Source organism: Montipora foliosa, chromosome 9 (genome assembly GCF_036669935.1).
Source record: "Montipora foliosa isolate CH-2021 chromosome 9, ASM3666993v2, whole genome shotgun sequence".
NCBI lineage: Eukaryota > Metazoa > Cnidaria > Anthozoa > Scleractinia > Acroporidae > Montipora > Montipora foliosa.
The window spans coordinates 41,518,943-41,536,442 of NC_090877.1; the positions used below are offsets into that span (position 1 = coordinate 41,518,943).

Consider the following 17,500-nt stretch of genomic DNA (forward strand, 5'->3'; position numbering starts at 1 on the left):
CTCTTTTGATGTCAAATAGTTCACCAAAGGTGGCGTATAGGTTAGAACTTGAAGAACCGAGTTGAGAAAGCACGTATTTCCCATGTTACTTAAGCCAGGGCCAACTCTGCGAACTAGCTTCCAATGTAACTCGACCTTTTCCTCAGGAAATAACACAACCTTCGGAGAAGGCAAATCGTCGTTGGAATCTCTTCGAGCTTGAGATCGCAACAGGCCATGTTCTTGTTTCCCGTTTGTTAGTTTATTCCCGTGAGATTGCGAATTCAATGGAACATACTTGTTTCTCAAGTTTTCATATTGTTCGTCGGGTTTTGAGGCTGGTTTGAACTCTATCCGTTGCAGAAGAACTTTTTTCGACGAAGACACAAGTTTTGCATCGAGATCCGCAGCCAATTTGTTTGCAATGAGCGTATCTTTTGAAAAATTTGTTGCCGGCGAAGGCATAACTTGGACGGCAACAGAGCTCATAATTTCACCAAACGTAAAAACACACGTGGGTCAGCTGTGTCCACACAAACTTGCGATCCAACACTTCTTTTGTCGACTTAAAACTTAAGAAAATATCAAATAAACTCCACTTCTAGCGATCACTTCCACTCTTCGAATTTTCTTTCCCAATCGCTTTTTTGTTCCTAGAGTTTGTTGAATAAAACGGTTGTAAATTCAAATTTCCAGTGTTGTTGCTAGCACCGCTTTTGAAGCTTGCCCTTGTCTCATCAACAGCAACGTCTCTAATTGCCTTGAAAATAGACATCAACCCCGGTAAGACATCATAAAAAATCCACTGGACGAGCAAATATCTTAATAAGCGATGAAAGTTTACGCTCCGAGTCTCGAAAACCGTTGTAAAATGAATTCCCCATCAAAATGGCCGCAGATGAACCCACAGTGCTATGCGGGCCACGGGCGCACGAGGGCTGGAAGCCCCTTGCCGGAAGTGTGGCGTCCCGCCACAGATCTTTCAAATACTTCTTATCTACCTTGTCATGATCAGCTGCAGTTTATGAAGAACATATATTTAATGGCTTAATTCCTTCACTTCTAACACTTGTAGACAATTTTTTTATGCAAGGGCCAGCTGAACAAAGTGCCGGATCTTAGGAGATCTACCCCAGCAAATAATTTGTTTAAAGCAAAATAATTATGAAAGGCTGGGGAGTTGATAATGTAAATTGACCACCGTACAGAGATTCTAAAAGCTGACGTTTCGAGCGTTAGCCCTTCGTCAGAGCGAATCGTTGTGAGGATATATATATATATTTTTTTGTTTAACCAATATTTCGTCAGTTACAGCCTGGCTTCTTCAGGGAGTTAAGTGATTTAATGAGTTAAGTCATTTAACTCCCTTAAGAAGTCAAACCGTGCCTGACAAAATATTAGTTAAACAAAAATATTTAACAATTATTCCATGAGCGCGCGTTGGATTTGAGATGGTAAATAGCCAACGAGGCGCGTAGCACCGGGTTGGCTATAACCAGTCTCGTATCCAACAAACACGAATGTAATAATTGTTTTATTAAATTCCTTACACTCCAAAAGTTTGGAAGTAAGGAATACGAGCGAAAAAAGCGAGAAAATCCGAGCGAAATCGAAAAAACCTGATGAAGAAGCGATGTTGTGTAATACCTGGTGGTCAGATAGACGCAGGCTCATCACAAAAATATTTCTTATCTTTTCGCATACTTCTAAACGTCAAAATGATCCAAACTTTGCACAAAAACTTGTTTTTTTCTTTATGCAGAGGGAAATTTCGCTTTCCGGAGAAAGAGACTGGCAGATTCTTTGAAACCAGAAAAAAAGAACATATGAGGAATGTGAAGTCTTACGCAAGAGGCTCCAACATCGCTAAACACGCTTGGTCCTCAAATCACTCTATTGACTTTAAAAATTCCCAAGTGATTGACAAGGGTTCTTCTCGTACCCGCAAGACACTGGAATCTTGGCACACCGCTTCGATAGATCATGCAGATAACAATTCTAGGCCGCTCCCTAATCAAGCTCCATTCTTTTAAAAAAGAACAATTAGTTTTTTTGACAAATATATTTTTTTTTCCCGTTTTTATATTCCTTTTTCTCACCTATTTTTGTATATATTGTAGTTGTCATCATTTTTTTCCATTCATTTCCATTGAAGGCTGTAGCCTGACAGCCGAAAGCTCGAAAGTTTTTTACAGTATATAGCCAGTGAACGTTTTTTATAATAATTTTTTAATATGTTTTACCCTGGCTACGGTTCTTCTATTTTAAAAAAAAAATTTAGCTTAACAACGCTTAGCGCATTGCCATATAAGGTCAAACTAAGGTATATGATCTGATAATCGAGATTGAGTGAACCAATCAGAGCACGAGAAATAGATTAACCGAGGTTGAAAATTTAATAGATATATATATCCTCACGGCTATACAACCCGCCTTCCATTATTATTTTGCATTATTACACTGCGGGTTGCAAATACCGCTGGCGAACGCCAACTGCAGAACGCGAACGTTTCAGCCAAATTTCTGTGGTCTTAATTTCTTCCATCTGAAATGTGCAGCCTTGTAGCTTAGAAGACCGACCAAGAAAGCGTTGTTCCTCCGATGGCGAAAGTGCGTAAGCATTGAACTGATACGCCTGCAAGATAAGCCCCTTTGAGATGGTGGAGCTAGGGCCGAGTTGGCGTTAAAGGGCTTTCCTCCCAAAGTTTAGCTGGTGTGATTTGTTCCAGAAACTAATTTACTCTTTCTCCCTAAGTAATCGGGAAAAGATCTCGTTTGAACAATTCCGATCTTCTTCGTTGATATGAAAAGGCCACATTCAATGTCAAGTTTTGGCTGGTCTAGTGCTTGGTGATTTACAATATTGTAGCTGACTATAACCTTTCATCAGTAAGGGGGTAGTTTCGAAAGAAACTGTGGTGCTGCGTTGACGGTGGGGAAGTAGTACACAAAAATTTGTTTTTATCAACGGGGTTGAAATGCAAATTGGCCATCTTTACGGTGGTACCAAATTTTTCTGTATAGCCTTTCATTCCCTATTAAGGATACATTAATGATCTTTGAAATGGAAATAGACAATAATCTGGATTTTTCTGGTCATGATATAAAATGTGTGGAAAATAATTAATAACCAACTAAATATTATGATGCGCTTTCGGGACACCGTACTTAAAAGATTTACAAAGCGTTTATTTTACCACATTTTTATTATTGCTCCTCTGTCTGGCATTTTTGTGGTGCGCGCAATACAGAGAAACTAGAAGTGCTAACTCTTAGGTAGCAAAAAACTGGCCTTTTGTAATTTCTTGTCAAAGAAACGGTATAATGTAAATAAGAGAATACTGAGATTTATATTTGCAGATTACCTGCCCTCTTACCACTAAAGTCAAACTCTACATCTCTATGCAATAAGTGCATTCAAAATGTCCTCATATGAGTTCATATTAATGTATAAAAGTCTGTTTTTAGTTTCCTGCTTACATGAAAAATAAGTTTTCTCTCCGGTCTTCTTTTTATGATCTTCGCGGAAATTACATTGTCCCACAGTAAACCAAGAACAACCAGTTGTGGTCTTAATTCTTTTTAGTATCAGCTAAGTTGTGGTTTTTATCCTTACCACTGAATACAGGTTTCAAAATGAGAATCCAGGGCAGCATTTTGTATGACCCACTTTTCTTTTTAATTAACTTTTCGTTTTAATTAAGTCTCGAAGAAATTAGCTCTTGTAACTACTCTCAAATTCGAGATGAAATAAAGTTTATGTACTACCTTTAGCAGGACGCGTGTGTACACTTTGTAAAGCGATCGAAATCTTACGTTTAATTGACAAGAGAGAAACTGAGCTGTGTGTAAGAAAGGGATCTGTCTCATATGGTCTAGGGACCGACATTCTTCCCCCTCAATGCCTACCGGGAGGAAGGTATCTGGAAGCAGCGAAGGACCAAACGCGTCCGAAAGCGATGCACTGGTTAAAATCCCGGGCTGAATCATCAGGTACGACGCCCTGGCGCGATGTCCAGAGGTACTACGACTGCATCCCTTTTTTCTCTCTTGTTGAAACTTCTCTTCAGCGCATGCGTAAATGTTCTGGCTCTCCAATACGTACCAAACCACAAAAAAGATGCTGGTTTTTACAAAGAATTGGCATTTCAGTTGATTCTACAGGCATAAACGTAACGTAAAAACAGTGTCTAGTCTTCTCGCTTAAGACACAGATAGATGATCCCGCCGTTTATTTAGAAAATTTAGACAGGCGGTCAAGGCTGGCAAGAATAAAGAGGAAATTGAATAATTTTGGCGATAGTATCCATGGTTCCACGTCCTTATTCGCAATTTATAATAGCAATATTTTTCCTTAATTGTGTAAGTAAATAACAGCCTACCAGGTTAGAAAAAGGACGGAAAACATCGTATGAAAACATATAATTTAAACTTTATTTTATTCTTACAAACCTGTTGGAACTGCATGCATTTTGTCAAACGGATCTTTATATATTAGGTCTCTAAAAATGACCTTAAGTGTTAAATTCCACATTAAAATTGAAATGAAACAACACTGGGCATTTTTTACTTTAACTAAAAATGGTCGTCAGTTCGCACGTCGTGTTGAACGATTTATATAGGTAGAACCCCATAATGATTTGAGGTGAACAAACCAGGCCAAAAATCACAAACGTTTCATATTTACAGTCAAAATCGCGTTCAAATCGTGAAATTGGAAAGTACCGTTGACTCGATTAAATAGTGACATGAGTGCCTTTTTAAAACTTGCGTCATATAAACGTCACATAAATTGAATCAATGCATCTCTTACTACAGCAATTTGGGATTCTCGACCAATCACATGCAAAAGTGAAAAAGGTTGTCAATTCCTCTAGCTTACGCGTTCACCCACGCTTTCGCGCGGGTTCACGTATATTCTTTAGGCTGATTGGTTCATTTTATTGATTGCACGAGTCTGTTGTCACTCACCCATAATGGCGAACCGCTTCTGAATGTTTTCTTAACTCCGTCTATAGCTTTTGTGGAGGATGTAGTGAGCAAGAGTGATTTTTTAATTGAGGGCCAGTGCAATTAATTTGACTTTCAAAGCGACGAAGGTAATCAAATGAACTACTGAACTACAACAGTCTAAGAAAATAGATACAAAATGCACTTTAAAAAATACGAACTGGAAAACGCGTGCAAGTAAGAAACATTCTTCTTGTTGGTAGAGGACACGGTGTAAATTTTTTTTGGCCCGCAACTGCAGAGAACACTGCGTCAAAAATTTATTGCTTTTGACACTCTACTGAAAATCGCTTCGTTTCGATTCCTTCAAATTAATTTTTGAAAAACCGGGATATAGCTTACAAATTGTTCAAATTATTCAAACAAAAAAAGGTAAGTCCACCTTTACAAAGGTAAACTATATCAAAGGTCGCAAAACTCCTTACACTTCTATTTAACAAGTGCTTGCTGAAGGCGAGGTGAATAATTGTTTTAGTATTATTACGTAGGGGATTATTTGAAAAATATGTATTTTCTTTAAAACAATTAACTTGTTCGTCTGTCATCTCGACAAAACGGCTTGCGTCTACTTCGAAAAAAACATGCTTAGGTGATTACCGTGTAATAATCACCCCAAGCGCAACCAATCAGAGAAGAGAATTTTCAATAATCACCAGTGCGTAATTAAACTAATCAACAAGAATTTAAAAAGCCACCACTTTCACCGACACTGCCGAAGTGATTAGTTGTTTTAGTATAAACCACACAAGTTGAATAGTTAGTAACCGAAGCGAAACAGGAAGCCATTTTGTTTTTCTCCGTTTCCTCAGAGGTGACGAGAACTTGCTATTCATCTCCGAGCTATAGCCAATCAGAATGCACCGAAAGCATTGTTCCCTTGTGTGGTAGCTACTAATGGGGTGCACTGCACTTATTTATCACTTTTGGCTTTTAAATCCCTGGAAGATGGCCTCAAGGGAATTAAAAACCCTTAATATTTGGCACACACCTTTTCCCAAAATGGCCCGCCATTTAAATATTCTTTTGTTTTTATTCAAATTAGCCCTTGATGCCTCGTTCTTAAGCTTAAAATTCAAAAGAATATTTTGCCTTGAACGAGGCATCAAGGCATAATTTGAATAAAAACAAAAGAATATCTCAATGGCGGCCATTTTGGAAAAAGGTGCATATATGGCTAGTTCTCTTTCGTGTAATGGGTACATAATATTTGGAAACTCGTCCATTCCCTGAACGCGCAATTTTCACTTGGCCACTGAATCTAAGCGACTAACGCCTTGAGGAGATTCTTCACAGGTCTAAATTTTCTTTCGGTTCCTGTGCTTGGGAATTCAGAATTTCCATGTTGCTCCGTCTTGACTGCTCAAGACTTGACGTGCTCAAAGTCCAGTGTAATTCAAGGAACGTTTTCGTCGGAAAGCCGGCTCCTTCTTCGACTTTTCAGGAGGAAAAGGATCCCTGCGGAATAATTGAGACGTTTAAGTTAAGTTGTTGTTTGAAACTGAATTTCGAGAGAAGAAGAGAAAAAAGAGAGAAATATTCTACAGTCATTCACTTTATCATAAATTCACCGTTCCTTACCACATGGATACTGATGAAATACTAGGATTTTGCAGATATTTAGCAATTATTGAATGAGGCTGAGTAGGATATGAAGAATTCTGCAGGTCGAGGAGGGTGTTATCCACCAAGGCCGAAGGCCGAGGTGAATAACATCCTCCGAGATCTGCAGAATTCTTCATATTCTACGAAAGCCGAATTCAATAATTGCTTTATTATTCATTCAAAATATTTTCTTCGCTCAAACTTCTAAACCTACTCGCAGCCATTTTTCTGCTCAACAAAAATAACACAATCTCGTCCCCACCTTTTTTCGGTCAACGGTTCAATAATTTACAGCGGGCTGCACTTTTGACGTCATTTTGACGTCATCGGTTCAATAATCTGCAGCGGGCTGCACTTTTGACGTCATTGATTCAATATGACGAAGTTTCTTTCCAAATTTGGTGAACAGCAGCTGGTTATGGTGAATTATGCGTGTGGTTTTAACCAATCAGAAACGGGGAAATATTTTGAATGAATAATAAAAGATATTATTTTTATCTTTCACACGTGGGGATATAGGTGTCGTCATGGTAACTAACACGATTAGCCAATAAAAAGCGAGCTCCCCCATCAGGACAGCCGCTGTTGAATTTTCTCGCCTTTTTAAAAATGAATAAAGCAAGTTCTTGTTAATCTTGACATTTTATCAGTCTTAATACAACAAAAAGAACATTGCATGGCTCCTTCGGGATACAATAACTGTACTGACTCAAGAGAGGACGAGCATACACATCCACCATACATAGACCCCTTCCAATGTAAATTCAGAGCGTGGTCACGATGCGCGGCTATTTTAAAAGGAAGACACCTGATTACTGAGTTATCATTGGCTGCGCGACCATGGGCACGAGACCAAAATAACTTCACAGCACGGCGCGAAGCTTAAAAAGATCGTTTTCACTGTCATGCAACAAAAAAACAAAATCGAAACCGTTCAATGAAATAAGCCTAAAACTTGAAATGTTGTAGGAGACACATTTATATATCACCTCACCAATTCTCAGATCTGTGCGGTACATCGTTTCTGAGTTATTTGTCGAAGCGTTTCACGCAACTTTATAGAGTCTTGTATGGAACCGCCATGTTGGTGCACAACCGTTGTGCACCAATTTGGCGGCCAGAAATCCACACGAACATCTGGAATTCACTTAGCGATGGAAGCGCTTACTTTTCGCTCATGAGATAAAATACATGAGTACGAACACATCTCCTAATGTACTTGAAACACTCAGACTGCTGAGATTCATAGGCATAGGCATTTTCTTCAACCAAATCACTTTGTATCATGGTGTCACGTATGGTGACAATTCGGAAATTCAAAATGCTGTATTTTCGAAACGAAAGACGTCACAGAACTCGACACTTGAAAAAAGATTTATTTCTAGGTCATCTTCAACCTCCGAAAGATAAAAATGCATAACACCTTACGGTTTTAATTTTAAAAAACAAAAAATTATCATGGAGAATGGGGATGTGTTCTCTCCTATCATTCTCTCTTGGTTGACTATTTGTCACTCCATCAGCACTCGAGGATAAAGTTGGTATCCCCACGCGGTCATTGCAATATCCTCTAGTTATTATCTCTGAGATAGTACGCGCGCTGTGATTGGCTAAATTGGCGGGCCGTATTCTACTGTAGGGTCCGCCATATTGAAATTTTGATAAAACATTCTCTGGCAGGTTTTTTCTGTGTTTACGTTATCTAAACTTGTAAAAGCGTTTGAATCTTGCAAGCAACTATTTCTAAAAGCCAAAAAGCTTTGTTCATTTTTCGGATCATTTTGGCGGGGCAATCTTTGTGTCAGTTGAACCTTCCCCCTTGACTTCCACTAGTTTCCTTTCCCGCGTGCCTGATTACCTCCGAGTTACTAACCTCATTTTCTCGGTCCGTACTGAAAGTTACGGATCCTCGTTTATAACTTACAGTACGGACCTCGAGCTCGGTTAGTAAGAAGTTGTTTTAAGAAGCCATACGGTAGTTATTTTGCATTCATTTTGTCAAGGTGATTTATACCTTTGAGTCAACCCTGTCCTGTCTTTTTATTTTTAGAACTGCTATATCTTTTCATCATTTTGAAATACCATCGTCTTTCGGGTGTGCTGCATTGTGACGTAATCAATGGCCGACAATAAGTCTCTAATGACTGGCTATTGTGAAAACACCCGCAAAAATCCCCAGGGATGCGGGACAGGGTTGAATCAGAGAGCTAATATAGAAGATGGAGGCTCCGGGTAATGGACTTCTGTATAAAGGCAAATTCTCATGACCAGCCGACGAAATAATCTATGGAAGTAGCTAAGAGAATGAACTTTTAGATCATTGGAGTCAAAGAGGTCATTTCAATGCGGTATACATACAGTACATTACCAAGTAAAAAGTACTTTTCGTAAAAGAAAGTACACTTATCAGGTCGAAAATGTTGTATTATACGAAACGAAATAATTATTGAATGAGAGCAGGATATCGCAAGCTTTGAAGAGCTCTTGTCTGTGTCATCTGCATCAGCCCGCAAGATGAGCGTAAGAAAATGAAAGACTTTGTTCTTCATAATTTTACAATATCCTACTCAAGCTCATCCGACAGTTGTCGACTGTCTAGCATCTTACGCAAAGAAAGGGACAATCTGCAGCAACACTGTCTTGGTGGTGTTCTCTCGCAGCTGCTGATCTGTTGTCACGTACAAATTCACCACTCTTCGCAAGTAATCCTGCAACAATCTTCTGCGATCCTCGACAAACAGAGAATCCTGCAAATCAGAGAGTAAATTACAATTTCCTTCTCCTGAAGATATTCTGACGATTCTTCAAGTCAGCCCCGAATCTGGTTTCGAAACATCACGTCCACGAATCATGAACATCTGGCTGTTCCGTGCAGCTTTTCAAATCTGGGGCAAAAGCGATTTCTAACAGGTACAAAAATGGATTTTTACTGCAACTGAGTATATTTGGGAACTGGATGGAACCACTTTTCTTAGTTTCGACTTAAAGGACTGTGGGCTTCTGGATCATTAAAAAACGTAACAATTTGCGTTATCCTTTAGCCTGCAAATAAAATCCTTTGAGAGCTTCTAAGAGAATTATTCCACATAGGTGTTCGCAAATAAATCCTCTCATTTTTGAAATGTCTCAGTGCGCCCTCATCCGCTTAGCCTACAACCTTTTTATGCTCAAACTATTTAAAAGTAGCATTAAAGTAATATTTTGTCCAGGAGCAAAAAGATGCGTCAGCCACGCCCTCCACTCTATGGATCAGTGAATCAAAACGACCCTCCAAAGTAAATAAAAAACCAATATGGTTGCTGAAATAGCCAGTTAAGTGGAGTTCAGTTGTTAAAATGGTTAATTTTAAAAGAAAACAAGCTACGAAGTTGCTTTCAGGCGGAAAAAGAAGTCAAAAATTTAAACTTAAACTTAATATTACCTTATTTCCCAACGTCTTCTTTGGTGGGAATTTGAATGCTTCTACCATAGGGAATTTTCGACGCAACTAGAAAATGGAAGCAAAACCGAAAAACAACGGAATAAATAAGGCAACCTTCCCGGCGATCAAATGCAACTGATCTGTTGTGGAAAGTTTACATCTGAGCTTTTGAAAAAAAAAAAAAAAAAAGAGAAGAGAAGATACAATACTTACACTTTTGTGCATGTCAAAAAACTGGGAATATCTTCGATAAACGTTCCATTCGTCGTCCTTTATTCTCACATAAACCTGAGCAACAGACAGAATTAGAAAATTAAAGAAATTACATGGACATGACAAATGCTTACCCAGACATTTACTTGTTTTACCCTTCCTTAGATTCACTTTTCGGTAAATTGCATACTTGCTAATAAAATTATAAGTAACTTTCGGGACAGTGGATAGTTACATAATAAGCTCAATAATGCAGCATTTTGATTGGTTCTCGCATATGATCTATTAGAGGACAGACGCCTAGCTGACGTCATCATCAAAAGGTTTTAATTTTTTATTGTATAAAACAAATAGATTCCAAGTTGCGGTGCGTCTTTTCAGAAATAGATCACAGAAGGCACCAAAATGTGGCCTGAAGAACATCAGTGACACACGAGGCGGAACGTTTTTGTTCTTACCACATTTTAACGACATCCGTGATCTATTACATTGAAACCTCGATTTCACGAAGTGCCAAGGGACTGGAGAAAGTACCCGGGGAGAAAGGGGAGGTGGGGGGTGCGGCCCGCTTCCTGAAACCCTTACCCTATCTCAGACCAAAATCTATTTCAAACCTGACCAAAAATTTCATACCCTATTTGAGACCTATTTTCAGACCTATTTCAGCTGTTACACGATTGGCTTCATAATTTGAGAAGGGCTTTGTTGATGGTCTTATCGCCATATCGAGATTTCGTTACATCGAAAGCCTTGACAACGCCACAGCTAAAACAGTTATGAAATCTGTAACATAAATTGTCTGGTTGCATGTAAACGGGTTGTCCAGGGACAAAATTTGTCCTTTACAGACAAGTCCTGACCCGTGTGAACGAAGCCGAAGGGATAAAATTCTTTTACCTGATACACGTGATGTACATTTGACGTGCGACCACGCAAAAAAACGGACGGTATCCAAACGTTTACTAGAGGTCTGGTACCGACTGACATCACTGCGGGATCAAAGTCCGATAGGCTTGCTTCGTCATCTTCCAGGCCTTCCCCGTCATCAGGGAGCTAAATGGAGGGAGGAGAGGGAGGAAATAAGTAAAATAACGAACGCAAAGAAGATTCAATTCCAAAAAAAATTCTCACCGGTCCCCTAAGATGGACAAGTTCTTCCCGCAATCGTCTGACTTTATATTGATAATAGTTAAGCTGTTTATGAAGTCTCTCGTTGAATTCTAAGAGTTCGCCATGCAAGTCAGCGACCTAAAAGGGAAAAAAAAGCCACCACAGATTTATCAAACGATCTCAGCTTTATTTCATCATAAACTTGAATAGTAACGCAAGTGAAGGCCGAGTCTTTTCGGCCCTTTGCACCGGTTACATTTTTCCCGACTTTGCCCCCGTTTAATAATTTCCCTCCCTTGGTTGTGGATTTTACAGCACTTGACTGTGGTAGCTTATTTGTCACTGAAACGGCCAATTAGTTTCTTTCCTGCGAAACGTAAACTGGTTTCATATAAGGGAATTTAAGCGGGGACAGCCGCCGTTTTGTTGCGACATAAGTGCTCACATTGCGAGACAAGTTTCTCGACAGTTGTTACAATGGGAAACGTTCCGTGCAACTTTTTCGCCATGGTGTTGCAAGTTGCACAAACAATTGCCCAGTGTCAAAGCGCCTTTTAATTTCCCTGCACTTCACCCAAAGCAGCGTTTGCCGTTTCCCGAGATTGAACGTGGTTGCCGCATGTTTTTCGCGCTTGGTCAGTAACGGCTGCGTGTTCTCTTGGCCCCAGTTGTTCGAAGGGTGGATAATGATATCCACCGGATAAATCACTATCTACTGGATAGAGCGGTTTTCAATTCAGTGTCGAAAGCAATTAGCGAATTGCTTTGGTTTTGCATTTACTTCACTCAGTGATTGGTTGAAAGTTCTCGCGCCATTTTTTCAACCAATCAGAAGTGAAACCAAAATCAATCGTTGCTCGCGCGTGCACATTTTCCCGCGCTTTGTGTCGGCCACGTGTAATTTCTTCGAGTTTCGATTGGTTTACCGGATTGTCTCCGTCCTTTTTGATTGGCCAAAGTAATTACTTTGGTTTTGGTTTTACGATACTCATTTGAAAACCGCTCTAACTGAATTGGCTTTGCTAGTGTTTATCCGCTGGATTACTTTATCCACCTTTTGAAAACCCGCGGCCTGTAATTTACACGAGTAGACGTTAATCTCGTGCCTGGTACCAGGTGCATCGTTTCCTGCAGGTTTTGACACTCGTCGCATGGTTTTCTGTGCCCACTTCTCTCCATCCATCCTCTGAAATTCACGAAAACTGTCCTTGAAGGTACTAACTACAAATTTAGGTAAACTGTGTCCACCTAAGGTAATGTATAACTAACAAATATGTAAACGTTCCGTGCAGCATCGTATTACAAATGACCCTCGTCCCTGAATGAAAATTGGCATTGTCTAAGGTTGTGCCAGTGTACTCTTGTAGGAGTATCAAGTATTTATGAGTCAATGAGTCAAAGAGTTAGTGCAGTTACCCTAACCCATAAAATGAAATTTCAGAGAGTGCTTAGGCCTAATCACTGTAACGAGGGCTTAAGCTTAATCAATAAATTATTGCTATATTGACTGTGAGTCTCATTGACTCATGACTCATTGACCATTTGACTCATAAATCATGGGACCTCTGCTTGTAGTGTGTTTGCTAAAGCGAAATAAAAAAACTTCTGCACTTGGTACCAATTAGGCATTGACTAAGAGCAGCTTATCTTCTAACCGCGTACCTGGATCAACTTTCTCTTGTATTCTTCGGCCTCTTCGCTGCAGGCACAATAACAACATGTTTCAGTTTTAGCCTTAATAGTTAAAGTGGATTCAGCAAGGTTGTTATAGTGAATACGGAAATTGATTGAGCTGACCTCATTCTAGCTTCTTCTGCAGCTTTTTCTGGTGGCAATGAAGGAAGAATCTCATCTTGTCTTATCCCTGATAAAACTGTAAAAAGACAAAGAAGAAACATTTGTTTCGTAAAAGCAGCGTGTGAGAGAAAGACGAAATGGTTCAAGAAATAACAATTTCCAACAACTTCTACAAAGTTTCCAAATCTGGTGCCACTCAGTTGCACTTTGATAATAGAGCATTTGATTTTTTCCGCATGGCAAGAAGGTAGGGTAAGGCCATACATGGCCCATACAGATGAGATTCAAGGTTCTTTGCAATTTGTCACAAGGTGAGTCCTAAGCCAAAGAACTCCGCGTGTTCCTTTTTTGTTAGGGTCCTGGTTAAGGTCACGGTGTAAGGGTCACTTAGTGACGCTTACACCAAGTAATGTGAATCTCATTACGTCACTGTATTGGACAACCCTCGAGGAGCGTAGAGTAAACCTCTAAACGAGACCTTAACGAAGGTAATACAACGGTATCCTTTTTGATTATAGTAAGGGTAGAAGATGCAGGAGAAGACAGATTCCCTGAGGACATAGTGAGAAGTTCCGTCTTGCCATTAAAAAGCGCCTTTTTACCTTCAGTTGTTTCAGGCGACCTGCTCTGCATGTTACTTCTCAATGCTTGCACCGCTCCCACGTACTTCTTCAGCTGATGTTTCAACAATTCGTTCTCTCTGTAGATAATAAGAAAAATTATAATATCTCTCCTCTCACATAGTGCGCGAGCTATGATTGGTTAATTCAGCGGGCCGTATCCTTCAGTGTACGTACCGCTAAATTTGAAATTTTGATGCAATATTTTCAAGCAAGTTTTAATGTTATTTGTGTGAGATAAATTAGTGAAACTGTTTGAATCTTGCAAGCAACTATTTCAAAATGCAAATAACATTGATTGGTTTTTCAGATGTTTACGCATGCCAATCATTTGGGGCACATGAATTCCGCATAATTTCAAATAGCTTACTTTCTCGCGCGCCTTATTACCTCAGGAAAACAAAATTCTACATTTGACGACATTTCTAACCACATTTCAAGACAAAAAAGTAAAAAGCCACAAAAGACGATGTTCGATGCTATCCTAACGTCCTCATCACGTAAAAAATGTTCAAGAAAAATCCTACAAAAGTGGCGAAGAACAAACGAAATGAAAGTGGCCAGTGACAAAGTTAAACAAAACTTTGGCAAGTATGGTGGCCGTTTGGGTATTCGACTGAGTTAAGCGAGAGTTTCATGACGAAAAGCATTTCAAAAAGGAAACACTCGAATTTACTCTGGCAATTTCTCAAAATTCTGATATGTTGTGAGCTTCATTGAAATGCGCAGAAATTGCCGAAATTTTGCGCTCGGCAATTGCGCTGAACTTGCTCTGCCACCTGAGCTGTGAAGACATCGGGGAGCAGCTAGTCACTTCCAAGTTCATATTACTACTATGGTCCACGCAAATGAAGGATAATCCTTCATTGTCAGTTTGCTCCAAATGAAGCCATTTCAGTGTCCAAAGTAAACGATAATACTTCACTTGGAGCAAATTAACACAGATTATGAATAATCCTTCAATTTCTCGACCTCAGAGCTCTTCTCTTTTGCGCAAAGAGCCCTGAAACATTGGTTTCATTGGTTTTCGTGAAGAACAATGAAACGTTTTTCTGATTGGTGCATTCATGTTAGCACGAGGAGTGAGCAGGCGCCGTAAGGTTGAAATAGCAAAATTTTGGCTACCCTATGGCGCATGTTCTCCCAGAGCCTCGGGTCAAGCGCAGACATAAGATCCGAGGCTCTGGTGACGAGAATGGGTCAACGTGTGATAGCCAGAATATACGGAATCTTGTATATTTAAATATGTAACGCTAACCAAAAGTGATCATTGCAGTTAATTAAGCAACTTGAAGAGTTCTAAATGCAGGCTTCGATCAGTGTTCGACACTTACTTTCCTAATAATTTGCCCGTTGGACAACCGGTTTTGTTTTTTTGGCTGCCCATGGCTTTTTTCGGTTGTCCATTAAAACTCAAATGAGGCTTGTAAAAATGTCACTTTTGTGTAAAATGGGTTTGACAGACCAACGCGACTCTTGCTGTATGTCCATGGTGTTCTAGTAGCCTTTACAGTTTTGCTTTGACAAGCAATCTTTAAGCGATTTTCCTTTTCTATCAGAGATCAAAGGAGATTCCTTATTCCTTAAATATCTCTCGGCTGAGATTAGGCTGGTTTTGAATTAAATCTTGCACGCTTGTTCGATAGCGTGTTTGGCCGTGCGAAAACGGGTTCGATTGTAACAAACATTCGTTTCGCGCGGCGAAAGATGGCGGCTACGAACATGTTCCTCCTACCAATCTGTTTTGAGGTTTGTACCATTCTCTTTTTAACAGAAAAATAAATGACAGCAAAGAGATGTAACGTTGTTAATTCTTTTATCGTGTTTGCGGTGACTACGTCATATTACTAGTGATTACAAGTCACTTTCTTCGTTGCGAATCAAAATCGTTCCGCAAAAGATTAGTCGAAAAAAATTCTGATTGAACGATCGGGCAAGTCTTAGAGTTGTTTTACTTGCCCACGGATATATTTCGCTTGCCCCGGGCAATCGGGCAAGCGTTAGCGTCGAACACAAATCGATGGTTCGAGTCCCGTCTAAGCCTGGGTTTTTTCGAGCTTCTTTGCAACTGATTGTCTACGTCGCGCCAAATTCTAAGCAAATAGGGGAGGGGGGGAGGGGGGCAAAAGCAACTGTCATTATCCAGACACGTTTTCTCTCCCTTTTCGCCAGCTCCAAATATTTAGTTCTAAATGCTAATGATTGGCTCTTTTCATTGCGTGTGTCTGCTGTGATTGGCTAAAGAAACCAGCGAGAAACGCAACCTTTTGAACTTCTCGGTCAAAAGCAAAACGAGCTAAACTAGTTCGTAAAAAATGTTGTACCTCGAAATCTACGTAAATAAAGAATTCTTTACACTTTAAAGAGAACGAGACAAATTTATCATACCTTGATAGAGAAGTTATCTTTGCTGCATTAAAAGTCTCTTGCGTTGATAATTCCTTTTGAAGCTGTTCTGATTTGGTGGAAAGCTGTTGTGATTTGAAACGCTCTTCGTCCAACTGAGCCTTTAGACTTCTAGAAAAAAAAAATGAAAGAAAAAATAAAGTAAGGTGTAGTACAGAAGATGACATATCTTAAACCCGGAAAAGATAACGAAGAGATATATGTTTACCTGTTCTTTTCTTCAATTTCATCCTTCTTTAGCATCATGGAGACAATGGCTTGCTTAAGTTCACCTAAGTTGAAACAATACATACTTTCCGTTGAAAGGTTGGAGAAAGAAGCCCTGCCAAAAAGCTACCGTAGCATCCCTCAAAAATCGAATCCCTACATTATCTACCAATTTTTACGAGTCTGGTTTTGCCGGAAGGGGGGTGTACACGCATTGCTTTAAATGACACTGGACATCTAATTTCCGATTGAAAAGTGAGCGAATTGAGATTACATTAATAAATTTCCACCATAATTTACAATCTGTGCTTTATAGACCTAAACATAGTAGAGTGGAATTCCATGTGTGGTTTGCAACGAAAGGCGAAATGTAGAAATGCTGGATGATAAAAAATAAGCTAATGATTGATTAACTGTTGGCCATTTAACATGACGGAGATGACAGAATGTGTATACCAACTATTCTGTCAGTTTCCTAGCCAACCCACAACGTTCTTCTCACAGTAGTGCAATATTAGTCTTATGACGATCGAGAACATCTTCAGAAGGGACAAGATCAGCATACCCTTTCTGTGCTCAAATTTTGGAACGGTTTCACTTATTATCTTGCTAGAGTAGTAATATCAGACCCTGTGAAGCGGAAGAACCAAGTACGAGTGGTTAAACTGCTGGTTTCTTCTAAACACCGGAATGCTGAAATTTCAAAACCTTGAACAGGTTTTCAAGTAATTGTTCGGACGCGCGCGTATTCAATATCACTTTGAGCCACGGAAAGGAGCCAACCTGGCATTGTTATTTTTTTCTGGCTATTTTATAGCTCTTACCTGAACTCATGCTGTCATGTCTCTTTGATACGTCTTCCTGTAAAAGTTTAAACAAAATGCAAAATAGATCTACATGTTAAAGACAAGGTTGACTGTACTCAACGATCGACTGGCTCTGGACTGACAAGGGTCATGAGTTCAAACTCTGTTCCAACGACTATCTGAAAATGGTTGCTCTTTCTATCCTTTTACTCTGTCTAACGCCAGACGATGTTACTCATCGATGGGGAGGCCCCATCGGTAATCGTTTATACCCTCTTAAGGTTAAGAGGGTACAAAATAGTACTGATTTCAATATATCGACAAAACGG

General features: G+C 39.6%; 2 protein-coding genes across 3 annotated transcripts in view; both read right to left on the reverse strand.

The window, feature by feature from the left end:
* Window positions 1–895, reverse strand: part of LOC137969681 (ubiquitin carboxyl-terminal hydrolase 36-like) — a 26,837-nt gene extending 25,942 nt beyond the window's left edge. Inside the window, exon 1 of the mRNA XM_068816014.1 lies at window positions 1–895. This exon is cut by the window's left edge and continues 13 nt beyond it. Within this exon, the coding sequence (XP_068672115.1) occupies window positions 1–468 (468 nt within the window). The 5' untranslated portion in view covers window positions 469–895.
* A 3,241-nt stretch (window positions 896–4,136) lies between these two features.
* The window catches only part of LOC137971236 (sorting nexin-29-like), a 30,042-nt gene continuing 16,678 nt past the window's right edge, over window positions 4,137–17,500 (reverse strand). For both annotated transcript variants that reach the window (XM_068818014.1, XM_068818015.1), the window contains exons 14-25: window positions 17,190–17,226; window positions 16,367–16,430; window positions 16,141–16,269; window positions 13,735–13,832; window positions 13,133–13,208; window positions 12,998–13,034; window positions 11,357–11,473; window positions 11,123–11,278; window positions 10,226–10,300; window positions 10,013–10,078; window positions 9,199–9,338; window positions 4,137–6,444 (exon numbers count right to left, since the gene is read on the reverse strand). In XM_068818014.1, the coding sequence (XP_068674115.1) occupies window positions 6,366–6,444; window positions 9,199–9,338; window positions 10,013–10,078; window positions 10,226–10,300; window positions 11,123–11,278; window positions 11,357–11,473; window positions 12,998–13,034; window positions 13,133–13,208; window positions 13,735–13,832; window positions 16,141–16,269; window positions 16,367–16,430; window positions 17,190–17,226 (1,074 nt within the window). In that variant the 3' untranslated portion in view covers window positions 4,137–6,365. The remainder of the gene's footprint in view (window positions 6,445–9,198; window positions 9,339–10,012; window positions 10,079–10,225; window positions 10,301–11,122; window positions 11,279–11,356; window positions 11,474–12,997; window positions 13,035–13,132; window positions 13,209–13,734; window positions 13,833–16,140; window positions 16,270–16,366; window positions 16,431–17,189; window positions 17,227–17,500) is intronic.